This window comes from Ovis canadensis, chromosome 1 (genome assembly GCF_042477335.2).
Source record: "Ovis canadensis isolate MfBH-ARS-UI-01 breed Bighorn chromosome 1, ARS-UI_OviCan_v2, whole genome shotgun sequence".
Lineage (NCBI taxonomy): Eukaryota > Metazoa > Chordata > Mammalia > Artiodactyla > Bovidae > Ovis > Ovis canadensis.
In genome coordinates, this window is record NC_091245.1 from 242,463,964 (window position 1) to 242,480,721 (window position 16,758).

The following is a 16,758-nucleotide window of genomic DNA, read 5'->3' on the forward strand; positions in this document are numbered from 1 at the left end:
CCTGAGGAGGCCATTGTCTTGGTCTTATTGTTATCTTCCTGGGATGAGAGCATACATGACAGAGAATTTTCACAACCATAAAACATAAGCTTACTCATATCGTAGTCCGTTCTGCCCCAGAAAGTCTTCCACAGCGACAGTATCTTCTGCTTTAACATGGAAGTCCACTGTACTGTGAGGTTTGATTTGTGTGACTGAATCTGGTTTCCAGAAGTCCATCTGAATAAGGAATAAGACATATTGTATTGGACACCAATAATTCAATGGGTGAATCATCACTAGCAAGCACACTACCCCAGTGAATTATTATGAATCAAATTATCCATGAAATCTCTTATAAATATCTCACTCCTTTATTTGAGTGGACAAAAGTTGGGACCGAGTAGTTGGATGTCAATAAAAGTGTTTACACACACATACATACATAGCATTAATTCTCAACAAGCATGAAGATCATATGATTATCTCCCATTATGGTAGTTAATTGCAGTATTCTATAACTGCTCTCTTCTTTTTACTGATTTTCTAGAGCAATTGCTTATTGGTGATTGCAGTGTTTATGGTAATGGATATATGTGATAAATGAATGATGCTGAATTACCTGGAGCCCAAAATTTAATAGAGAGAAATGGAGCTTTCCTTTTTACTTTTTGATGAATTCATTTTATGAGTTTCTCTTGGAATTCAGTGCCACACAGATCACACTAATGTGGGAACCAGAGCATCCCTGACCTATGGAGGATCCATCAGGGAGGAAAATTGTAACTTTCCACAGGGGTCATCTTGGCACCATGGACAGAAACAAGATAGTCTCAAGAATCCAATAGTGTGCTGACATTTTCATTTGTTCAATTATTTGTCAACAATCACTGAGGACATACTGTGTGACAGATTTTATTTTCTTGGGCTCCAAAAGTGCTGTGGATGGTGACAGCAGCCATGAAATTAAAAGATGCTTGCTCCTTGGAAGAAAAGCTATGACCAACTTAGACAGCATAATAAAAAGCAGAGACATTACACAAAGGTCCATATAGTCAAAGCTATGGTTTTTCCAGTAGTCATATATGGATATGAGAGATGGACCATAAAGTTCAGTTCAGTTCAGTTCAGTTCAGTGGCTCAGTCATGTCCAACTCCATAGAAGACCCCATGGACTGCAGCACGCCAGGCCTCCCTGTCCATCACCAACTCCTGGAGTTTACTCAAACTCATGTCCATTGAGTCGATGATGCCATCCAACCATCTCATCCTCTGTCATCCCCTTCTCCTCTCACCTTCAATCTTTCTTAGCATCAGGGTGTTTTCCAAAGAGTCAGCTCTTTGCATCAGGTGGCCAAAGTATTGGAGTTTCAGCTTCACCATCAGTCCTTCCAATGAATATTCAGGACTGATTTCCTTTAGGATGGACCAGTTGGATCTCCTTACAGTCCAGGGGACTCTCAAGACTGTTCTCCAACACCACAGTTCAAAAGAATCAATTCTTTGGTGCTCAGCTTTCTTTATAGTCCAACCCTCACATCCTTACTTGACTACTGGAGAAACCATAGCCTTTCCTTGACTAGATGAACCTTTGTTGGCAAGTAATGTCTCTGCTTTTTAATATTCTGTCTGGGTTGGTCATAACTTTCCTTCCAAGGAGCAAGTGTCTTTTAATTTCATGGCTGCTGTCACCATCTGCAGTGATTTTAGAGCCCCCCCCCAAATAAAGTCAGCCACTGTTTCCATTGTTTCCCCATTTATTTGCCATGAAGTGATGGGACTAGATGCCATGATCTTAGTTTTCTGAATGTTGAGCTTTAAGCCAACTTTTTCACTCTCCTTTCACTTTCATCAAGAGACTCTTTAGTTCTTCACTTTCTGCCACAAGTGTGGTGTCATCTACATATATGAGGTTATTGATATTTCTCCGGCAATCTGACTGGAGAAGGGAATGGCAAACCATTTCAGTATTCTTGCCTTGAGAACCCCATGAATAGTATAAAGAAGGCTGAGCACCAAAGAACTGAGTCTTTCAAACTGTGGTGTTGCATAAGACTCTTGAGAGTCCCTTGGACTGCAAGGAGATCCAACCTGTCTATCCTAAAGGAAATCAGTCCTGAATATTCATTGGAAGGACTGATGGTGAAGCTGAAGCTCCAATACTTTGGCCACCTGATGCAAAGAACTGACTCATTGGAAAAGAGCCTGATGCTGGGAAAGATTGAAGGCAGGGGCAGAAGGGGATGACAGAGAATGAGATGGTTGGATGGTGTCACTGACCCAATGGACATGAGTTTGGGCAAACTCTGGGAAGTAGTAAAGGACAGAAAAGTCTGATGTGTTGCTGTTTATGGGGTCGCAAAGAGATGTGAATGAGTGACTGAAAAACAACAATAAAGACAACTACGTGCTAGGCTGTGCACCTGAGACTAGGAACACACTCATAAGCAAATCAAACGTGGGGAGATTTTAGAGGCAATTATGCACAAAGGTAGGATGACATATTTGATTATTCTGATGTTTTTCCTTGTGGGTTTGTGGTTTCAAGTCTCCTTTTTATCTTGGGAAAATATTAACCAAGGACATCCTGCCTCTAACAGGTCTCTGATTTTCTGTTCTTTCCTTGAGCTGAATAAAGACCTAGAAGCCTAAGGTGACCCTGACATTGGATCATTCTCTGCTCTTTGTCTCCCCAGTACCTGTTCAGATATTTATGAGCTAATCTCAGGCTAGAGATGTGGCAGGTGGTGATATTTAGGATTGTTGCTTTGGAACTTGGGAGTTTGGGCAGACTTAGAGGTTGTTAAATAGAAACTGATGATGTAAGATATTAAGATGACTCAATTTTAGATATGCCTGTGGAGAACCCAGTTGCCTATCTCCTGTCCTGGTAATTTTCCAGCTACTGCAGATGTCTAGAGGATGCTGAATCATGAGTCAGGGTCATAGGGAATGTCAGCATGGTGGGAGATGGGACATTAGGATTACATAGGAGGGATTTCAGAAGAAAGAGAGTGAGTGTGGTTGTCATTAAGTTGCTGAAAGGAGAGAGTATGGCTAATTTGATAAGGATTGGCTACAGAATGTGATGAGAAGATAAAGATGAGAGTTTAAAAGACAGTGAAGGAAGGATAAAAGCTTATCATGATAAAGATAGAGAAAGCAAGAGCTGGTGATGAATTCTAGTTAGCCAGCACTGTAGAAAGAAGGGCCATCAAGACAAGCACATTATAGGGGAAGTTTTTAGAAGTTAACTCTGGGGCTTCTCTGGAGAATGAGAATCTGCCTGCCAATTCAGGAAACAGAGGGTTCGATCCCTGATCCTCAAAGGTCCCCCATGCCCCAGGGCAACTAAGCTCATGTACCACAACTACTGAGCCTGTGCTCTAGAACCCAGGAACCTCAACTACTGAGCTCACGAGCCACAATTACTGAAGCGCATGTGTCCTAGAGCCTGTGCTCTTCAACAAGAGAAGCCACTGCAATAAGAAACTCGTGCACTGCAACTAGAGAGTAGCCCCGACTAACTGCAACTAGAGAAAGCCCATGTGGCAATGAAGACCCAATACAGCCAAAATAAAATAAACAACAATCCCCAAAAAAGTTAACCATGAATGTGTGTTCTTCATAAATATCCGTCATTCTATGGTGGGATGGGAGATGTGTCTGTCTTGATTACAGACACAGAGGTTTAGAATTGGTAAAGAACATAAAGTTCTCCAAGAACATGAAGGCAATTAGACAGTGCCCTTCTCACACAACCCTGAGATCTTTTAGTGTTGCTCAGGAGACTCCTCACTGCCAAGATCTACATATCTGAGCTTGAAAGCTCTCTCAGAACTGGAAAAGGCCTAACAGCTCACAGCAGGCAGAAGCTGCCAAAGAAGCACTTTCCAGAGAGTTGCTTAATCAATGACCCTAGAAAGTAGGTGTCTAAATATTCCAATTCTCTCACTTCTCAGGTGGGATAATTTTGAAGTGTGTGGTTTGCACCCTTTCCTAGAGTTTCTCTGTAGGATGAAGCTCTAGTCATCCTCTATGCTAGCCGACTTTGTAGTGTCCCTTCTGTTGGCTGCCCTCCCTTCTCTGCATCACTCCTCACTTCTCTACCCAGGCTCCCTATACTTTCCAAGTGAAGTCTGCCACTGAATCTTTGTCTAAGGATCTGGTCTGGAAGAATCTATGTTAAGACATTAGCTTTCCACCTAGAGTAGCACAACATCCTTGGTGATGGTTCTAATACAATCTTGAATATATCTAGTAGTACTTCAGAACACCCTAATTGCCTTATAGTTTCCTTTTTGATATTAAATTGAAAGTTGCCTTCCCTATACTTTTAACCTCTTGTCCATCTGTCTTGGCTCTGCCAAATATTGGTGTGTGTATATATATAGTACGGATGTGAGGGTTGGACTGTGAAGAAAGCTGAGCACTGAAGAATCGATGCTTTTGAACTGTGGTGTTGGAGAAGATTCTTGAGAGTCCCTTGGACTGCAAGGAGATCCAACCAGTCCATTCTGAAGGAGATCGGTCCTGGGTGTTCTTTGGAAGGAATGATGCTAAAGCTGAAACTCCAGTACTTTGGCCACTTCATGGGAAGAGTTGACTCATTGGAAAAGACTCTGATGCTAGGAGGGATTGGGGGCAGGAGGAGAAGGGGACAACAGAGGATGAGGTGGCTGGATGGCATCACCGACTTGATGGACGTGAGTCTGAGTGAACTCTGGGAGTTGAGAATGGACAGGGAGGCCTGGCATGCTGCAATTCATGGGGTCTCAAAGAGTCGGACACAACTGAGTGACTGAACTGAACTGAACTGATACACACACACACACACATATATAAATATAAATGTAAATAAATATATATTACAAATGGGATAGAGAAATCTCATAAACATGTTTGACAAAGGACTTGCTGACCTAACCTGAGGTCCCTTAAAACCTTCAGTTTGATAAGGAGAAAATTGGTCAGCAAACATACTGACATCCAACACTATGGAGTCCTATAAATATGATGGAGACTTACTAACCTGGGCTTAGTAACCAATGCTTCTTAAGAGACATGGAGTCAAAAAACAGGAAGATCATAGCCCCAAAAAGGTTTTTAATGCATTAAGTATGGTTACAAATAATAAACTTAAAACATTAGCACAAAGATATATATATAAATTTTAATAATTACCAACACTTTGTGAGTGAGATCTATGTTTATAATATGGAGGTAGACCAAAATATATGATTTGAGCTGTGGGGAATTGAATTATAAGTTAAGGAGTTGCCACTAGTGGTAAAGAATTCACCTGCCAATACAGGAGACATAAAAGACACAGGTTCAATCCCTGGGTTGGGAAGATACGCTGGAGTGGGAAATGGAAACCCGTTCCAGTATTCTTGCCTAAAAAATTATGTGGACAGAGTGGTCTGGTGGGCTGCAGTCTGTGGGGCCACAAACAGTCAGACATGGCTGAGCAACTGAGCACGTATACACACACACAGACACACAGATTGAGGTTATAAATTTATAAATCTGCATATCTGAGTAACAAAGAACCATAAAGAATATTTGTTGGAAGATAAAGGAATAACTTTAAGTGATAGCACTGTGAGAATGTCAACTAAACCATCCATCTGGCTAATAACCAAAGAGTCCGTCCTAAAATATGATACAAAACCAGCGCAAAAGCAAGATAAAGTAGTGTATTCACCTTAAATTCTTTTGGGAATAAGAAGGACATGCAAACAAATTAATAATTATGTTGGAGAATTTCTATTCTTCACATATTTACACATATTTGTTTCTTCACATTGTGTTTGACTGTAAATTCAGCATAGGATTAACTCTTTATTTATCTTGATGGAATTTTCCTTTCTTGTTGGAAGAGGCAATAACTTCTACTCTAGGTCTAGTTCCAGACAGTGGGGAGGAACTTGCAAGTATAATAGGAGTGATGGAACATTAGAAGACTGTAACCATGTTACTTTGGTTGTATACCTGAAGCTAGAGAAACAGAGTTCAGGAAAGTATAGAGAGAAAGGGATAGGTTTTGTGGTGAATGCCTCTAATAAAGAAACAAGGAGGTAAAATAAAACCTTTATTATACAATTAAATATGAAAAGAGGGAGGCTACTAAAGTCCAGTGTGGTCACAGGTCTCTTCAATACATTCAACTTTTAAAAGGACATGTTCAAAAGCTGGGAGGAAGGACACATCGGCAAGGATGAATACAAAGACTAAATGCCCTTGTAATGATCTTATCAGGAAGGCTACAGTCCAGAATATGCTATACTTGCAAGATTACTAAGAAGAGTAAAACCTTTTTTTTCAATCATATTGAAAATAGAATGAATAAAGAAGAAACATGCTGTCTCACGGCTTGGAGCTAAACCATGTTTGCAGCTGAAAAATTAAGTAACCTTATTTAACTTGTGTGGCTTTTGTCTTTTCTAAGGAGTTACACTATCTCTTATTTTTTCCTACTTCTACTGAGAGATGAAATTACTCTAAGTAAATAATTTTTCACATGTTAAGATTTTAGCAGAAATACCTTCTTTGGAAAGAGAACTTTGAGGCCCAGGGTAGATAAGGAGATAAGGGGTTATACTGGTCATGTAAATTACATTCAGAATCCTGGATCTCATGGTGCTCATTATAACAAACACATAGTTTTTACTATATAAATTCTTTCCAAGTGCTTTACTTATATTAGTTCTTTTAAATCTCACAAAATTCTGTAAGGTAGATGCTCTTAGTCTCCTTATTTGGCACTTGAGGTGGCTGAGACCCAGAGAGGCATCCAAGGTCCAGCTAGCGAGTGGTAGAGTCAGGAATCGAACCCAGGAAATCTGAGTCCAGATTCTCTGCTCTTGACTACTAGAAAATGCTGAATTTTAGGGAACTAAAAAGGCAGAGGATGTGACTGAAAACTTCTCTCAGCAATCTTAGAGGAGTCAGAGCTTGATGGGATCGCTGAATAGTGGAGGGGGCATGTCTTGGATTTCATAAACAAGAAGACAGGTGAATCTCAGAAGTAGAATCTCCCAGGGCCTGGCATGGATACTAGCAAAGTTAACTGGAAGCAGATGGGTTGTGAATGCTCAGAAAAGGGAGCCGGTGATCCTTGGGAGCCAGCACAGTGTACAGCAAGAGTAAGTCAAGCCCAATTAACTTCATGTGATGATTGAAAGAAAACACTAGCTTGCCAGAGTGCTGAATCTGTATCTTAGCAAAATGTTTGACCAAGCCTCTACATTTACATTCTTCTTTATAAGCTGGAAAGCACAGTGTTAGCTGTAGGTAACACCACAGTAACATGGATAGGAGAGAAAACTCATCTGAGATGCGTTGATTTATCAGTCACTTTCAGTGCTTACTTAACACTGCATCTGGCACACTGGAGACTTGATAAATAGATATTAAAAGAATGACTCATGGGAGATGCCTCTAATTCTGTACTGACCCTTTACTTAATATTTTTACTCTATCCATGACAAAGGTAAAAGTCAAGAAGACAGGTTTATCAAGCTTGCTGGTGATGTGGTTAGGGCAAATTATTTCCCTGAGTAAATTCATTTTTAAAACTGTCTCAGTATACAATAAAGATAATTTTTAACTGACTAAATATATAATAAAATCGTGCCTTTAGGTTAAAACATCAATTAGGCAAGTATAGAAGGAAGAATACCTTGCTTCATGTGAGAGGGTGATTCATGTGAGAAAAAAATACCTGATTGCTTTGATCGGAATTAGGTTTACTATAAGCTAAGAGCCTTCTAACTGTTCAAGCTGTAAAAAGAATCTTATATCCCATTAGTAAGTGTCTGCTTTACAAATGAAGCAGACAGTGGCCCTACACTATATATTAATCAGAGTACACCTGGAGGTCCATTGTCCATTCTCAGAGCTACATTAAAAAAAAAAAGAAATATAGACAGAAAGAGCATTGATAAATCTCAGAAGTGAGACAGTGTTTGACTCAGCTAGGTCCAATGGGTCACAGTTAAGGTAGTTTTCAGTTCGGTGTAATGGTTTGAGTGGTTTGTAAGGCAAATACTACTTTGAAAAAGAAGTATTCCTACTATCCTTGAAAGTATTCAAACAGGTTTTATTAGGGCTAGCAACAAGAGATGCTGTTTCTACCAAAGAAGTTCAAATATAAGTGGAAGCCTGCAGTCAGTCAGTTCAGTTCAGTTCAGTTCAGTCTCTCAGTCATGTCCGACTCCTTGTGACCCCAGGAATCGCAGCACGCCAGGCCTCCCTGTCCCTCACCATCTCCCGGAGTTCACTCAAACTCATGTCCATCAAGTTGGTGATGCCATCCAGCCATCTCATCCTCCGTCGTCCCCTTTTCCTCCTGCCCCCAATCCCTCCCAGCATGAGTCTTTTGCAATGAGTCAACTCTTCGCATGAGGTGGCCAAAGTACTTGAGTTTCAGCTAAGTATCATTCCTTCCAAAGAACACCCAGGGATGATCTCCTTTAGAATGGACTGGTTGGATCTCCTTGCAGTCCAAGGGACTCTCAAGAGTCTTCTCCAACACCACAGTTAAAAAGCATGCAATAGATGACTTTAAATTCTCCTTCATATCTAACCTTCTGAATGTTTCAGTTTATGACACTCTCTACCTTTTTTTCCCCCTCCACATTTTAAAAGCTAAAACGATAACTATAAAAAGATAATGGATGGATAGATAGATACGTAGGAGCTGGTAGAATGTTTTGATTTTTATATTAATGAAAAGACAGCATTGGATCAAGTAAACTATTAATGGTCTACAATAGCTCCCTGCCACTAATATATATATATATATATATATACACACACACACACACGCACACACACACATATATATACATACACTAATATACATATACACACATACACTTAGATGTATATATATATAATTTAAAATGTCAGTTTTAATCCCATAGTACAGTAAATTAAAAAAAAATAAAGTAGCCTAGAGATTTTGGTTTCTTAATAGTAAAATAAAAATCACTCATGACTTTTTATCATTTTTACCCCCTTCAAGTCCTATCATTAAGAGGGCCTGAGTCAAGGTCATGAAAACTCAAGCTGTTTGATTTGGAATGAAAGAAAATCAAAGAGAACAGATGATACATGGGATGTGGAAATGACTTTCAAGTTGGACCAAAGCCCAGTTTTTCTGCAATATCCACGTTGATCATTTTTCTCTTTTGACTTAGAAGGGAAGTTGCTATACATTAGATGTTCTTTGACCTTTGCAACAATTTTGACTCATCTAGTTGTCATGCTCAGGCAGCTCTTTAAAAAGTTACCCTAGATTTATAATACTGTAGGGCTTATGGCAATTGAACTTAGGCAGACAAAGAAGGCATGGTGGCACTAAATGTTTTTCAAGTTTTTATTTCTTGCTACAAAAGTGCAGTAGTTAATATTTCATGTCATTTTCCCCTTAACGGAATCACAATGCAATCTTAAGATTTTAAAAAAATAATCTAAGATTTTAAAAATATTGTTATAGGAAACCTATCAGCATAGATAGGCATTTACCTGCCTGGTGCTGGCCAACTCATGGAGTAAGCTGATGTGATTTTCATCTTCAACATGGACACGGAACACCTTGTCACTGAACAATGAGATACAGAAGAAGAGAACATTTAAAATTGGGTAATGTGTTCAAATTTTTTGGTTAACAAGGAAGGACTTGCTAATTTAAGCTGTAGGCTACTTACCCTTCAAAGTGCTCACCAGGATGATGAGCAGATGCTAGGGTCACGGTCACGAGAATCAAGAATGCCAGCATTGTGCCTGACTAGGTCTTTTAGGTAGGTTTCACCTGCTTTTATAATCCAGGGGGTTCTCTGTGTTCTGATTGCAAATAGGCACTGTCAGATCTTGATTAATGGTTTTCCTAGCGTTGTTGCCTTGGTAGCTGTGTAAAGTTGAGAAGTCTATCTCTCCCAACACCTGTGGAAACAGAGCAAATAATATGAAGTTCAGCCTATCTAATTTGGATGTCAGACCTTGAATATCTGGAGGAAAAGGGGCTTTTTACTTTTTTTTTTATAAAATACTATTTTAATTTTATTACTTCTGAATACATTGGGTCTTTGTTGCTGTGTGCAGGCTTTCTCTAGTTGCAGCGAGTTGCAGCTACTCTCTTGTTGTGGAGCACGGGCTGTAGGCACTCCAGCTTCAGTTGTGGCACACAGGCTTAGTTGCCCTGAAGCATGTGGGATCTTCCTGGACCAGGGATCCAACCCATGTCCCTTCATTGGCAGAATGAATTCAATTCATTGGATTTTTTGTTTACTACTGAACCATTAGGGAAGTCCCAAGAAGTTTTAAATAAAATTTATTTTGTAGCCTTTAATTTTTTTTTAAATTTGAGAAGTACATACAATAAATTCTATAGATTTAAGTATAAAGTTTGGTGAGTTTTGACAAATATATATACCCATGTATATATATCCCAGTATCCCAGTCAAGGTATAGAATATTTTCATCACCCTAAGAAGTTCCTTTGAGCATCTTTTCAATCTATTTCTGTACTTCCCTCAGGCTACCACTGTTCCTATTTCTAGCTTCATGTATTAATTTTGTCTATACTAAAACAATATAAATGAGATCATATGGTATATATTTCTTTGTGTCTGGTTTCTTTCATTCGTGATATTGTTTTTGAAAGTGATTAGTGTTTTGTTTTTATTATTGTTTTCTTCCTTTCTATTAGCAAGTTATATTTTATTGTACATCACAGTTTATTTTCCTGTTGGTGGATATTTGTATTGTTTCCAATTTTGTATTATTATGAGTTAATCTGCAATAAACCTTGTATGCAAGTCTTTCTGTAGGCATGTGTTTTCATTTTGCGGGGGATAGGTTACATAGCTATTGAAGAATGTGCTGTGTGCAAAGTCACTTCCCTTGGGTCTGAGTCTTTTGCGACCCCCTGGACAAGCTCCTCTGTCCATGGGGTTCTCCAGGCAAGAATACTGGAGTAGATTGTCATGCCCTCCTTTAGGGGAATCTTCCTAACTCCGGGATTGAACCCATGTCTCTTACATCTCCTGCATTGGCAGGAGGATACTTTGCCACTGTTTAAAGCCCCTAATTTAAGAATGGAACTGCTAAATAATAATGTAGGTTATGGTTTCACACTCTAAGATTCTGACAAACATTTTTCCTCAGTGGTTGTATCATTTTAAGCTTCCACCAGTATCCAGTTACTCTGCATTCTCTCCAATGTTTTGGTAGTATTAGTCTTTAATTTTGATAATTTTAGTGAGTGTGCAGTGGTATCTAACTGTGGTTTTAATTTGTATTTCCTTGATGCTGATGAAGTTAAACATCTTGTCATGAATTTTTTTGGCCATTTGTAAATCCTCTTTGTGAAGCATCTATTGAAATCTTTTGCATTTTAAAAGAAATGGGCTGTTTTCCTTTTTACTGTTATTATTATTTTTTTATAATTTGTGTTTTTTACATTTTCCCAAGAAATCTTTGGCTATCCCAAGACCTCAAACATATTTGCCTGTGTTTTCTTATAGGAGTTTTGTGGTTTAGATCATTATGCATGATGTAAAGTGTGGATCAACACATTAAAGAAAATATGATAACCAGTAGATACAGTACTGTTTGTTGAGAAGGCTTTTTTTTCCCCATTGAATTACAGTTGGTGTCTGTCAAATTCATTTGGCCATACATGTGTGGGGTAATTTCTGGACTTCATATTGTGTTCCACTGATGTATTTCTCTAATTTCATACAACCATCACAATGTTTTTATTTTTTAAAAATTTTTATTTATTTATTTTAATATAAATTTATTTATTTTAATTGGAAGTGAATTACTTTACAATATTGTATTGGTTTTGCCATACATTGACATGAATCCGCCATGGGTGTACATGTGTTCCCCATCCCTCTGGATCATCCCAGTGCACCAGCCCTGGCACCCTGTCTCATGCATCAAACCTGGACTAGTGATTCATTTCATATATGATAATATACATGATTCAATGCCATTCTCCCAAATCATCCCACCCTCGCTCTCTCCCACAGAGTCCAAAAGACTGTTCTATACATCTGTGTCTCTTTTGCTGTCTCACATACAGTGTTGTAGTTACCATCTTTCTAAATTCCATATATATGTGTTAGTATACTGTATTGGTGTTTTTCTTTCTGGCTTACTTCACTCTGTATAATAGGCTCCAGTTTCATCCACCTCATCAGAACTGATTCAAATGTATTCTTTTTAATGGCCGAGTAATATTTCATTGTGCATATGTACCACAGCTTTCTTATCCATTCGTCTGCTGATGGACATCTAGGTTGCTTCCATGTCCTGGCTATTATAGACAGTGCTGCGATGAATATTGGGGTACATGTGTCTCTTTCAATTCTGGTTTCCTTGGTGCGTATGCTCAGTAGTGGGATTGCTGGGTCATATGGCAGTTCTATTTCCAGTTTTTAAAGGAATCTCCACACTGTTCTCCATAGTGGGTGTACTAGTTTACTTTCCCACCAACAGTGTAAGAGGGTTCCCTTTTCTCCACACCCTCTCCAGCGTTTATTGCTTGTAGACTTTTGGATAGCACCCATTCTGACTGTCATGAAATGATACCTCATTGTGTTTTAATTTGCATTTCTCTGATAAAGAGTGATGTTGAGCATCTTTTCATGTGTTTGTTAGCCATCTGTATGTTTTCTTTGGAGAAATGTCTATTTAGTTCTTTGGCCTGTTTTTTGATTGGGTTGTTTATTTTTCTGGAATTGAGCTGCAGGTATTGCTTGTATATTTTTGAGGTTAATTCTTTGTCAGTTGCTTCATTTGCTATTATTTTCTCCCATTCTGAAGGCTGTCTTTTCACCTTGCTTGTAATTTCCTTTTTGTGCAAAGGCTTTTAATTTTAATTAGGTCCCATTTGTTTATTTTTGCTTTTATTTCCAATATTCTGGGAGGTGGGTCATAGAGGATCCTGCTGTGATTTATGTCGGAGAGTGTTTTGTCAATATTCTCCTCTAAGAGTTTTATAGTTTCTGGTCTTATGTTTAGATCTCTAATTCATTTTGAGTTTATTTTCGTGTATGGTGTTAGAAAGTGTTCTAGTTTCATTCTTTTACAAGTGGTTGACCAGTTTTCCCAGCACCACTTGTTAAAGAGATTGTCTTTTCTCCATTGTATATTCTTGCCTCCTTTGTCAAAGATAAGGTATCCATAGGTGCATGGATTTATCTCTGGGCTTTCTATTTTGTTCCATTGAACTATATTTCTGTCTTTGTGCCAGTACCATACTGCCTTGATGACTGTGGGTTGTAGTAGAGCCTGAAGTCAGGCAAGTTGATTCCTCCAGTTCTGCTCTTCTTTCTCAAGATTGTTTTTCTTACCACAATGCAGTAAAATTAGATCTCAATTACAGTAGAAAAACTATTAAAAATTCCAACATATGGAGGCTGAACAACACGCTGCTGAATGACCAACAAATCACAGAAGAAATAAAAAAAGAAATCAAAATATGCATAGAAACAAATGAAAATGAAAACACAACAACCCCAAACCTATGGGACACTGTAAAAGCAGTGCTATGGGGAAGGTTCATAGCAATACAGGCATACCTCAAGAAACAAGAAAAAAGTCAAATAAATAACCTAACTCTACACCTAAAGCAACTAGAAAAGGAAGAAATGAAGAACCTCAGGGTTAGTAGAAGGAAAGAAATCTTAAAAATTAGGGCAGAAATAAATGCAAAAGAAACAAAAGAGACCATAGCAAAAATCAACAAAGCCAAAAGGTGGTTCTTTGAGAAGATACATAAAATTGACAAACCATTTGCCAGACTCATCAAGAAGCAAAGAGAGAAAAATCAAATCAATAAAATTAGAAATGAAAATGGAGAGATCACAACAGACAACACAGAAATACAAAGGATCATAAAGGCTACTATCAGCAACTATATGCTGATAAATTTGACAACTTGGAAGAAATGGACAAATTCTTAGAAAAGCACAACTTTCCAAAACTGAACCAAGAAGAAATAGAAAATCTTAACAGACCCATCACAAGCATGGAAATTGACACTGTAATCAGAAATCTTCCAGCAAACAAAAGCCAAGGACCAGATGGCTTCACAGCTAAATTCTACCAAAAATTTAGAGAAGAGCTAACACCTATCCTACTCAGACTCTTCCAGAAAATTGCAGAGGAAGGTAAACTTCCAAACTCGTTCTATGAGGCCACCATCACCCTAATACCAAAACCTGACAAAGATGCCACAAAGAAAGAAAACTACAGGCCAATATCACTGATGAACATAGATGCAAAAATCCTCAACAAAATTCAAGCAATCAGAATCCAACAACACATTAAAAAGATCATACATCATGACCAAGTGGGCTTTATCCTAGGGATGGATTCTTCAATATCTGCAAATCAATCAATGTAATACACCACATTAACAAACTGAAAAATAAAAGCCATATGATTATCTCAATAGATGCAGAGAAAGCCTTTGACAAAATTCAACATCCATTTATGATAAAAAAAAAACTCTCCAGAAAGCAGGAATAGAAGGAACATACCTCAGCATATATAATAAAAGCTATATATGACAACCCCCTAGCAAGCATTATCCTCAAAGGTGAAAAATTGAAAGCATTTCCCCTAAAGTCAGGAACAAGACAAGGATGCCCACGCTCGCCACTACTATTCAACATAGTTTTGGAAGTTTTGGCCACAGCAATCAGAGCAGAAGAAAAAAAAAAAAAGGAATCCAAATTGGAAAAGAAGTAAAACTCTCACTGTTTGTAGATGACATGATCTTCTACATAGAAAACCCTAAAGACTCCACCAGAAAATTACTAGAGACACTAATAAATAGAAAGAGAAATTAAGGAAACAATTCCACTCACCATTGCAACAAAAAGAATAAAAGACCTTTATATAGAAAACTATAAAACACTGGTGAAACAAATCAAAGAGGACACTAATAGATGGAGAAACATACTGTGTTCATGGATCAGAAAAATCAATATAGTGAAAATGAGTATACTACCTAAAGCAATCTATAGATTCAATGCAATCCCTATCAAGCTACCAATGGTATTTTTCACAGAGCTAGAACAAATAATTTCACAATTTGTATGGAAATACGTCTTTAGTTACTATACATTATAGTAAGTCTTAAGATCAGAGAGTGTACAAATCCTCCAAGTTAGTTCTTTTTCAAAATTGCTTTGGCTATCAGTGTCAACTTGTCAATTTCTATGAAAAATTTTGTGGAACTTTGCTTCGTACTGCATTGATCTATAGATCAATTTTGGAAGAGCTGATATAATTTTGAGTCCTCCAATTTGCAAGCATGTTACCTCTGTTTATTAATCTTGGTCTTTGTCAGAAAGTGTGAAGGGTCTGAGATGTTATCCTACCTACAAGATAAAAGATTATCCAGCTACAGTTTCATAGATGCTGGTGGAAGATAAACTCCTTGATCAGAATCAAAGGACCTTATTATGCAAGCACAGCAGGCAGCATAGGCTTTATGTTTGTTTCATTTCTTTTACTCTATGAGCCCTGGTGGCTGTTGGGTTCACAGGTCTGTGTCACAATTGAGGTATACCAAATTTAGGAAACTCTCAATCTTATGAGGGAACCACTGGCAAATCTGCCTAGCTTTTGCCCCAGAGGACACATTAGCATTAATATCCTGAATTGCAAGCAGAACTCTCATTTGCCCTAGAGGGAGATGTCATTCTGTCTCTTAAGCTGTTTGCTATACAAACATCTTTGAAAAGATAGTCCAAAGTAAAAGCTGTTTCAGGACATGCAGAAATAGAGGGATCCATGAAGACTTGTCTCTCAACAATTCCTATATACACTCTTGACTTCTGCTGAATTTTTCCATGAGTATGCTACTCTGTTCGTCACTCTTACTAATTTGATTGACAGGGGCTGGGATCGAATCCATTCAGTTTGCCTAATGTGCCATTTAATTAAGGTTAATTTCAATGGGACTCCCAGTAATATGATGAAACCAGTCTATAGTATTGACCTCAGCCATGCCTCCCTAGGATAACAGGCCTAACAAGCTGAAGAAATTCCATAAACTATCAGTGTCTGTTTTAGAAAGTCAGGTAGCTTTCTTAAATTTCAGTATTGACTCTTCCACTGAGACAATAGTACAGTTACAACAGGAAATATTAGCTATTGTGTAAATTCCACCATTGGCTCCAAGAAGGGAGTCTGCATGTGTGTGTTGCTTCAGTCATGTCCAACTCTTGTGACCCCATGGAGCCTGCCAGGCTCCTCTGTCCATGAAACTCTCCAGGCAAGAATACTGGAGTTGGTTGCCATTTCCTTCCCCAGGGGATCTTCCTGACCAGGGATTGAACCTGTGTCTCCTGCATTGCAGACAGACTCTTTACTGACTGAGCCACCAGGGAAGGCCATGCCTCAAATAGATCCAGGTTAGCATCTTAATGGATTGACAGTGCTAATGGCAAGATAATTTCTTCTTCCCCCCAAATCTAACAGATCTTCAGAATGAATCTCAGTGGCCCAGCTTGGTACATCTCTATCCTTGAAGCAGTTCTGTGGTCAGGATGATGCAATGTGCTAAGTCATTTGATCACCTCCAGAACCTTAGAATAAAGCCCAATTAAAATGTTTATAAAACTATCACTGCTGCTGCTGCTGCCTTTTCCAGGATGGATCTTGGGCAGTTGTCATTTGTGTTTGTCACCAGATCCCATATCAAGTCAAAGTCATAGGTCAGTGCCTAGCTACGAAAGAGGACTC

The 16,758-nt window shown here is 38.5% G+C and overlaps 1 protein-coding gene across 1 annotated transcript in view; it reads right to left on the bottom strand.

Moving 5' to 3' along the window:
• CPB1 (carboxypeptidase B1) overlaps positions 1-9,930 on the bottom strand; it is a 39,301-nt gene extending 29,371 nt beyond the window's left edge. Inside the window, exons 1-3 of the mRNA XM_069563038.1 lie at positions 9,696-9,930; positions 9,514-9,589; positions 95-219 (exon numbers count right to left, since the gene is read on the bottom strand). Of these exons, the coding sequence (XP_069419139.1) occupies positions 95-219; positions 9,514-9,589; positions 9,696-9,766 (272 nt within the window). The 5' untranslated portion in view covers positions 9,767-9,930. The remainder of the gene's footprint in view (positions 1-94; positions 220-9,513; positions 9,590-9,695) is intronic.
• Between the last annotated feature and the right edge of the window lie 6,828 nt (positions 9,931-16,758).